Here is a 10,000-nt window from a genome sequence, read left to right as displayed (position 1 = left end):
GATGTATGTGTGGTACTGTGGAGTTGAAATGCTGACGATGTATGGTTTGGTGGCAGTATGAGGGCAGTTACTTGGACGCCTTCCTGACGGAGAGTCAGCGGAACTACTACAACATGCTGAAGAAACTGGGCAACAAGAAACCACAGAAGACCATAAAACAGCCTAAGGTAATGTGTCTGTGTGTGTGTGTGTGTGTGAGCCTGTGTGTGTGTGTGTGTGTGTGTGTGTGTGTGAGCCTGTGTGTGTGTGTGTGTCTGTGTCTGTGTCTGTGTGTCTGTGTGTGTGAGCGTGTGTGTGTCTGTGTTTCTGTGTGTGTGTGTGTGTGTGTGTGTGTGTGTGTGTGTGTGTGTGTGTGTGTGTGTCCAATGTGTAATGTATCTGAGATAAAAGGATGAAATGCACGTTGCCTGTGTGTGTGTGTGTGTGTGTGTGTGTGTGTGTGTGTGTGTGTGTGTGTGTGTGTTCCGTCCAGTATCAGATGATCTTACAGGAACACATACCCTTTCCGATTTATTATAGCGGACTGGCCAAGTTTTGTTTGCACAACACACTTTATTCTTGTTTTCCAATAAAAATCAAACCTTCATCAAACACTTCGACGTGTTTCTTTGTAAGTCATTTAAAAGAGAATCATCATGAGTTGACACTGTTGTATTGTTCTAGATATACAGCGTTTATAAACTAATGAACAATACTACTAATGTGCGCATTATTGTTCAACGACGAGTCGCACGTTTTCCACTGCATATGGGGCCACAGTTTGTTTGTTTGTTTGTTTGTTTGCTTGTTATCCGTTCATGAATTGAATTTATAGTATTAACTAATGTGCGCGTTATTGTTCAATAACGAATCGTCACGTTTACCCCCTCCATAGGGAGCCACGTTTGCTTTGTTGTTGTTTTTTTCGTGTGCTTTTTTTTTTTTTTTAATAATTATTATAAATGAAACATCGTTATCGTCATCCTTATCTTCCCACGGCTTCGCGTCTCTGCTCCACCCCACCCCGCCCCGCCCAACAGAACGCCGTCCTCAAGTTCTTCTACAAGATCTCCATGAGCACGCGCTTCGAGCTGGCGGTGGTGCTGCTGATCGCTCTCAACATGGTGGCGATGGCCATCGAGCACTACAACCAGTCCCAGGCTGTCACGCAGACCCTCAAGATCCTCAACATCATCTTCACCTCCGTCTTCATCCTGGAGGCGGTGGTCAAGCTGCTGGGGCTCCGCTGGCACTACTTCCGGGTTCCCTGGAACATCTTTGACTTCCTTATCGTGCTGCTGTCGCTCGTTGGTGAGTGGGGCGGGAGGGGGGGGGGGGGGCGGAGTTAATGATAATGATGGACAGGAGGTGAAGGAGAAGGAGGAGGAGGAGATGATGGTGATGATGATGTTGGTGATCATGAAGGGTTGGGGCTTGGGTTTAACTCCCTCCATACGAACGGCGAAAGAGACGACGTTAACAGCGTTTCACCCCAATTACCATCATCCAAATATTGCAAGCGGAAGGCTCTTATACTGAAGAGGTGAATGTTGACAAAGAATACCACAATTCTGACGACGGAAGCTAAAGGTTGGGACATTCAGACACCCACTGGACATCCGAGGGGTCTGTGTAGAGGAGAAGAGAGGACTGAGTGAGTTAATAATGGTAATGAACAGAAGAATGATTAAATATGTCTCCGCACCACCAGTCTCTCACCTGTCCACCAGTCTCTCACCTGTCTCCACGCTACCACTCGCTCACTTATACTGTCTCCACACCATCACCCTCTCTCTCCCTCACTGTCTCCACACCATCACCCTCTCTCTCCCTCACTGTCTCCACACCATCACCCTCTCTCTCCCTCACTGTCTCCACACCATCACCCTCTCTCTCCCTTACTGTCTCCACACCATCACCCTCTCTCTCCCTCACTGTCTCCACACCATCACCCTCTCTCTCCCTCACTGTCTCCACACCATCACCCTCTCTCTCCCTCACTGTCTCCACACCATCACCCTCTCTCTCCCTCACTGTCTCCACACCATCACCCTCTCTCTCCCTCACTGTCTCCACACCATCACCATCTCTCTCCCTCACTGTCTCCACACCATCACCCTCTCTCTCCCTCACTGTCTCCACACCATCACCCTCTCTCTCCCTTACTGTCTCCACACCATCACCCTCTCTCTCCCTCACTGTCTCCACACCATCACCATCTCTCTCCCTCACTGTCTCCACACCATCACCCTCTCTCTCCCTCACTGTCTCCACACCATCACCCTCTCTCTCCCTCACTGTCTCCACACCATCACCCTCTCTCTCCCTTACTGTCTCCACACCATCACCCTCTCTCTCCCTCACTGTCTCCACACCATCACCCTCTCTCTCCCTCACTGTCTCCACACCATCACCCTCTCTCTCCCTCACTGTCTCCACACCATCACCATCACCATCACCCTCTCTCTCCCTCACTGTCTCCACACCATCACCCTCTCTCTCCCTCACTGTCTCCACACCATCACCCTCTCTCCACACCATCACCCTCTCTCCACACCATCACCCTCTCTCTCCCTCACTGTCTCCACACCATCACCCTCTCTCTCCCTCACTGTCTCCACACCATCACCCTCTCTCACCCCCACTGTCTCCACACCATCACCCTCTCTCTCCCTTACTGTCTCCACACCATCACCCTCTCTCTCCCTCACTGTCTCCACACCATCACCCTCTCACCAGTGCTGTGCAGTGTGGTTTGTTGCGTTGTTCTTAGACATCGTGCTGGGCGACCTCCTAAACAGCGTGGTCATCAAGCCCACCTTGTTGCGCGTGGTGCGTGTCTTCCGCATCGGGCGCGTGCTGCGACTCATCAAGGCGGCCAAGGGCATCCGCAAGCTGCTCTTCGCCCTCATCATCTCCCTCCCGGCCATCTTCAACATCGGCGCCCTCCTCTTCCTCATCATGTACATCTACGCCATCATCGGCATGACCTCGTTCGGCGACGTCAAGGAGAACGGCGTCATCAACGACCTGACAAACTTCCAGACGTTCGGCAGCTCCTTCCTGCTCCTCATCCGTCTGGCCACCTCGGCTGGCTGGAACGACGTCCTGGAAGCCTTGCTGATCGAGGAGCCCGACTGCAACTCCACGCACAAGACCCTGCCGGACGGAGGAGTGGAGGCGTCGTCCTTCGGGGATTGCGGGATCCCCTGGCTGGCGATCCCTTTCATGGTGTCCTACATCATCGTTGTTTTCTTGATTGTTGTCAACATGTACATCGCCGTCATCCTGGAGAACTTCAATCAGGTGGGTTTGTGTGTGTGTTGGGTGTGTGGGGATAGGGGGGTGTGAAGGGTGAGGTGTGTGGGTGTGTTGTGTGGGGGGATGGGGGGGATGTGTGGGGGTTGTGTATGTGTTGGGTGGTGTGTGTGTGTGTGTTTTGGTGATGTTGGAGGATGTGTGGTTGTGTGTTGTGGAGGGGACGTGTGGGAGGGATGTGTGTGGGTTGGGGGTGGTGTGGGAAGTAGAAGTGCGGGGGGAGGTGTGTGTGTGTGTGTGTGTGAAGTATGTGTGTTGTGTTCTGGTGTGTGTGTGTGTGTGTGTGTGTGTGTGTGCGTGTGTGTGTGTGTGTGTTTGGCTGTGTGTGTGTGTGTGTTTGGCTGTGTGTGTGTATGTGTTGTGTGTGTGTATGTGGGGTGTGTGTGTGTGTATGTGTGTGTGTGTGTGTGTGGATTGTGTGTGTGTGTGTGTGTGTTTGGGTGTGGGGGAGGGTGTGTGTGTTGGGATGGGGTGGGAAGTGGAGGTGCGGGGAGGTGTGTGTGTGTGTGTGTGTTGTGTTCCGGTGTGTTTGTGTGTGTGTGTGGGGGGGGGGGGGGGGTTCTAAGTGTGTGTGGATTGTGAGTGAGTGAGTGTGTGAGTGTGTGTGTGTGTGTGTGCATTTTCTGTGTATCAATTGTGAGGATGTGTGGATTGTGCGTTTGGGGGTGGATTGTGAGTGTGGGTGGGTTATGAGCGCTTGTATTGTTTTTTTGTTTGTTTGCTGGAGGCGGGGGTGGAGAGGGGGGGGTTGTAGGTGGTTTTGTCCATTTTTAGTTCGTTCTGTTTGTTATTTCGTCCTCGTCCACTGGCCAGTGTTGGTTCCCTCTCTGCTTGAATGGTCCTGTTCAATGTTTGTTGCTAGGGCAAAAGATACGTGATGTGCGTTGTTGGTTTTTGGGGACCTTGTTGTAGCTGGAGAAACTGATTGGTTATTCGGATCATTAGTTGCAGTTTTCTTAGCTTTCATTCTGTTACCGAAGTTTTGAGGAATATGAATGAATGTGTGACGGGCGCAATAGCCGAGTGGTTAAAGCGTTGGACTGTCAATCTGAGGGTCCCGGGTTCGAATCACGGTGACGGCGCTTGGTAGGTGAAGGGTGGAGATTTTTACGATCTCCCAGGTCAACAAATGTGCAGACCTGCTAGTGCTTGAACCCCCTTCGTGTGTATATGCAAGCAGAAGATCAAATACGCACGTTAAAGATCCCGTAATCCATGTCAGCGTTCGGTGGGTTGTGGAAACAAGAACATACCCAGCATGCACACCCCCGAAAACGGAGTATGGCTGCCTATATGGCGGGGTAAAAACGGTCATACACGTAAAAGCCCACTTGTGTGCATACGAGTGAACGTGGGAGTTGCAGCCTACGAACGAAGAAGAAGAAGAATGAATGTGTTACTCTTTGTGGTGATGAAGACTAAAATTGATTTGATTTGTTTTTGTGTGTTGATTTGTCAAATGATCTGTTGTTGTTGGAACTTGATGTCTTGGATTTGATCATCCGTCTGGTATTAATCCCTCGTGTGTTTTGGATTTTATTTTGTTATACCTGGTTGTACATGCATGACGACTACCCATAGCTGTGTGGTGCTGTGTGATGATGTGCTGTGTGGTCATGTGTGATGATGTGCTGTGTGGTGCTGTGTGATGATGTGCTGTGTGATGATGTGCTGTGTGGTGATGTGCTGTGTGGTGCTGTGTGGTGATGTGCTGTGTGGTGCTGTGTGGTGATGTGCTGTGTGATGATGTGCTGTGTGATGATGTGCTGTGTGATGATGTGTGATGATGTGCTGTGTGGTGATGTGCTGTGTGGTCATGTGTGATGATGTGCTGTGTGGTCATGTGTGATGATGTGCTGTGTGGTGATGTGCTGTGTGGTCATGTGTGATGATGTGCTGTGTGATGATGTGCTGTGTGATGATGTGCTGTGTGATGATGTGTGATGATGTGCTGTGTGGTGATGTGCTGTGTGGTCATGTGTGATGATGTGCTGTGTGATGATGTGTGATGATGTGCTGTGTGGTGATGTGCTGTGTGGTGATGTGCTGTGTGGTCATGTGTGATGATGTGCTGTGTGATGATGCTGTGTGATTATGTGCTGTGTGATGATGCTGTGTGGTGATGTGCTGTGTGGTGATGTGCTGTGTGGTGCTGTGTGGTGATGTGCTGTGTGATGATGTGCTGTGTGGTGATGTGTGATGATGTGCTGTGTGATGATGTGCTGTGTGGTGATGTGCTGTGTGGTGCTGTGTGATGATGTGCTGTGTGATGATGTGCTGTGTGGTCATGTGTGATGATGTGCTGTGTGATGACGTGCTGTGTGGTCATGTGTGGTGATGTGCTGTGTGGCGCTGTGTCATTATGTGCTGTGTGATGATGTGCTGTGTGATGATGTGTGATGATGTGCTGTGTGATGACGTGCTGTGTGGTCATGTGTGATGATGTGCTGTGTGATGATGTGTCATTATGTGCTGTGTGATGATGTGTTGTGTGATGATGCGCTGTGTGATGATGCGCTGTGTCATGATGTGTCATTATGTGCTGTGTGATGATGTGCTGTGTGTTGATGTGCTGTGTGATGATGTGCTGTGTGATGATGTGCTGTGTGATGATGTGCTGTGTGTTGATGTGCTGTGTGATGATGTGCTGTGTGTTGATGTGCTGTGTGTTGATGTGCTGTGTAGCCGTGTCATTATGTGCTGTGTGTTGATGTGCTGTGTGGCGCTGTGTTATGATGTGCTGTGTGGCGCTGTGTCATTATGTGCTGTGTGGCGCTGTGTCATTATGTGCTGTGTGGCGCTGTGTCATTATGTGCTGTGTGGCGCTGTGTTATGCTGTGCTGTGTGGCGCTGTGTTATGATGTGCTGTGTGGCGCCGTGTTATGATGTGCTGTGCGCTGTGTGGTGATGTGCTGTGTGTTGATGTGCTGTGTGGCGCTGTGTCATTATGTGCTGTGTGTTGATGTGCTGTGTGTTGATGTGCTGTGTGGCGCTGTGTGTTGATGTGCTGTGTGATGATGTGCTGTGTGGCGCTGTGTCATAATGTGCTGTGTGGCGCTGTGTCATTATGTGCTGTGTGGCGCTGTGTTATGATGTGCTGTGGCGCTGTGTTATGATGTGCTGTGTGGCGCTGTGTCATTATGTGCTGTGTGGCGCTGTGTTATGATGTGCTGTGTTATGATGTGCTGTGTGGCGCTGTGTTATGATGTGCTGTGTGGCGCTGTGTCATTATGTGCTGTGTGGCGCTGTGTTATGATGTGCTGTGTGGCGCTGTGTTATGATGTGCTGTGTGGCGCTGTGTTATGATGTGCTGTGTGGCGCTGTGCATTATGTGCTGTGTGGCGCTGTGTTATGATGTGCTGTGTGGCGCTGTGTCATTATGTGCTGTGTGGCGCTGTGTCATTATGTGCTGTGTGGCGCTGTGTCATTATGTGCTGTGTTATGATGTGCTGTGTGGCGCTGTGTCATTATGTGCTGTGTTATGATGTTCTGTGTGGCGCTGTGTTATGATGTGCTGTGTGGCGCTGTGTCATTATGTGCTGTGTGGCGCTGTGTCATTATGTGCTGTGTTATGATGTGCTGTGTGGCGCTGTGTTATGATGTGCTGTGTGGCGCTGTGTCATTATGTGCTGTGTTATGATGTGCTGTGTGGCGCTGTGTGATGATGTACTGTGTTATGATGTGCTGTGTGATGATGTGCTGTGTGGTGATGTGCTGTGTGGCGCTGTTTGATGATGTACTGTGTCATTATGTGCTGTGTTATGATGTGCTGTGTGGCGCTGTGTTATGATGTGCTGTGTGGCGCTGTGTTATGATGTGCTGTGTGGCGCTGTGCAGGCCCACCAGCAAGAAGAGATGGGCATCACCGAGGACGACTTCGACATGTTTTACGTGGTGTGGGAGCGCTACGACCCGCACGCAACCCAGTTCATCAAGTACGACCAGCTGTCCAACTTCGTGGCGGACCTCGACGAGCCGCTCAAGATCGAGAAGCCCAACGAGATCACGCTGGTGTCCTTCAACCTGGCCATCATGGAGGGCGACAAGCTGCACTGCCTCGACATCCTCATGGCGCTCGTCAGGAACCACCTCACGGACGTGGAGGACTCGGAGGAGCTGGACAAGCTCAAGGAGCAGATGCAGATCAAGTTCGCCGCCGTCTTCCCGTCGCGCAAGAAGCTGGCGGTGCGGAGCAGCACGATGCAGCGGAAGAAGGAGGACGTGGCGGCGCGGACCCTGCAGCGGGCCTGGCGCAGGCACTGCACCAAGCAGGCCCTGAAGAACATCACCCAGATGGCCCTGCGGCAAAGCTCCATGCACCGGGACTCCCCGTGTCAGGACGGCAGCGGGGAGAACGCCAACGGCGTGCGGGGTCTCCGCCACCGGATCGGCAGCGCCCTAACGGTGTTCTTCGGCGGCGGGTCCCGGTCCCCCTCCGTCACCAGCCGCACCAGCTCGCGGTCCGCCAACCCCTCCCCCCGCCTGGACGACCAGGGGACCCGCATGCAGGCCCTCAGCAAGCAGAGCAGGCTGTCCAACACCTTGCAGGTGCCCCAGGTGGACGCGCTGTACGGCCAGGACCACGACACAGAGGAGCAGTCTGACGACGTCCAGTTATAACACCAGTCTTCCCCGTGCAGTGCAACTGCTGAATGTCAAGTAAAGACGTGTACATAATCAGACTGCTGATCTCAGCTGGAGAGGTCAGCCCTTTCAAAATGTTCCCATGTTTTTGAGAAAGAAAAAAAAAAGTCTTCCATCCCCAATTCCCGATACAACGTTGAGTGCTCTTCTTTCTTGACTGTGTCAGCGAACTGTATTACCTTGATACCTGTTGCTCTGCATTACGTACACAGTTGTGGACGAGGGGGCGGAGCTGTTATGATGATAAATACTCTGCTATCTTCCCCTGGCTAACGGCCGAGGAGAGGAGATCAGTTCCATGCTACATGGGTCCTCGCTGTTCCCTAAACGGCAGTGCCGTGACCTGGCGCAGAGTCTACAGAACAGTGAGGTCTCCACGGCTCTGTTCAGGTAACGGCAGACTGAGGCAGGTGACGTGACACTGACGGAAGTTCCTCTCTGGAAAGTGTGTTCCTGTGACTGTCCCAGCCAGTCATGTTATCACGTCCTAGTAGGATTATGGATTATTGTACATCTACCGTGAATTTACGCCGCACATCAAAGTCGGGTTTCGTTTGATCGGCAATGGCACAAGTGATCCATGATGTGTGAGGAACGTTACATGTTTTTGTCGTTATATCTGGTCATTTTGGCAGGCCGTTAGGCCCTAGAATGGGATCTTCTTGTGATGATGTGCTTTTTATTAAAGAAGGTTTTTAAGGGTCACCAGTATTTCTGGAACTTTGGCTCTTGACGCTTTATGAATGACGCTGGGGGTAGGGGTGGAGGAGTTGGGGGGGGGGGGGACATCGTGGATGTCGGTTTATCCGCTAGAACAGTGAACGGCATTCAGATCACCAGACAATAAAAAGAAGCGAAAACCTCTCTCCCCGCCACCCCGTCCCCCTGGGCGAACAGACAACTGTTTCCAATGTGCTCTCAGGAGAAGTCAGTTATTTCTGTGCATTTGCCTGTCGACCAGTCAGTTGTGGTCCTTGAAATCGTATCTGCATGGTCTGATGACGTCACCACTGGTTGAGATCCCTGTCTTTCCGTCAGCAGTGTGATTCCACTGGTCAGATCCTCAGAGACATTGACGTCACTGAGGTCGGGAGACTTAACTTTAGTGCCTCAACCAGTTCCTTTCCAGTGAACGTGTGTTTCCATGAGTGTGTGGTGTTGAATGCCCAGTGTGGAGACTGGGGGAAAATCTGTTACTTTTTTTTTTTTTTTTTTTTTTGGTGGGTTTGGGATTAGTGAAATCGAAATGCGATTTCTTCATGATGATAAAAAGAAAAGAAAAATCGTGTTTTTCAAATACCCCCCCCCCTCCCCCCCTCCCGCCCCCCCCCCCCCCCCCCCCCCTCCCCAAACGATATATTCCCTCAAGAGTGAGTGGTTGAAATCCTGTTTACGGTAGATGTATTTATTGTTGATGGGTATACCTCACACGGGTCTTGTTTCCTGCATGATGTATGAAATGTTTCACTTGGGACACTGGTTTGTACCTCGTTTTAAATTCTTTTTTTTTTTTTTAACCATTCGTTCAGTGATGGAGCAAGGGGGGTGGGGGGGGGTCTCTTAGGACACATGGTCACACAAATGTGTGAGGTTTTGCCTAAGCAGACAGTGAGTCCGTGGTAAAAGAGTTGTTCACGGGGTAAGGAAGCAGACTGTCCTGAGGTTTGGGGAGACAGCTATCATGTAAAGCGGAGTGAGTTGTTTGTCTCCTATTTCGAGGATCATAATCATGATGGTGGCGAATTGTAACTGCCGCGATTGCCCGTTCTGGTTGATTTTCTCTCTTTTTTTTTTTCTTGTAACGGTTTCGTTTGAGAAGGCTGCTGAAATCGGATCCGCGCAGTTTGGTAGACATATGAAAACTTACTGCATAACTCCATAACAGGTGCAGTTCAAGTACTGTGCGGGAGAGAAAAGGCTTGCATCGCCATTGCCTTCTAAAAGCCCAAAACATCATTCCTGTCAGCAACAGTGATATATATATATCACCAGCCAAGTTTCAGAAGAAGGAAAAACTTTCATGAGGATTTGTTCTAAAGCAGAGCGTCTTTTCGTGAAT

The 10,000-nt window shown here is 50.8% G+C and overlaps 1 protein-coding gene across 1 annotated transcript in view; it reads left to right on the top strand.

The window, feature by feature from the left end:
* The window catches only part of LOC143297047 (sodium channel protein 1 brain-like), a 96,912-nt gene extending 88,682 nt beyond the window's left edge, over positions 1–8,230 (top strand). Inside the window, exons 26-29 of the mRNA XM_076609217.1 lie at positions 57–167; positions 1,020–1,290; positions 2,753–3,285; positions 7,135–8,230. Of these exons, the coding sequence (XP_076465332.1) occupies positions 57–167; positions 1,020–1,290; positions 2,753–3,285; positions 7,135–7,917 (1,698 nt within the window). The 3' untranslated portion in view covers positions 7,918–8,230. The remainder of the gene's footprint in view (positions 1–56; positions 168–1,019; positions 1,291–2,752; positions 3,286–7,134) is intronic.
* Positions 8,231–10,000: the final 1,770 nt, after the last annotated feature.

This window comes from Babylonia areolata, chromosome 22, assembly GCF_041734735.1.
Source record: "Babylonia areolata isolate BAREFJ2019XMU chromosome 22, ASM4173473v1, whole genome shotgun sequence".
NCBI lineage: Eukaryota > Metazoa > Mollusca > Gastropoda > Neogastropoda > Buccinidae > Babylonia > Babylonia areolata.
This window is presented reverse-complemented; position numbering and strand designations above follow the sequence as displayed.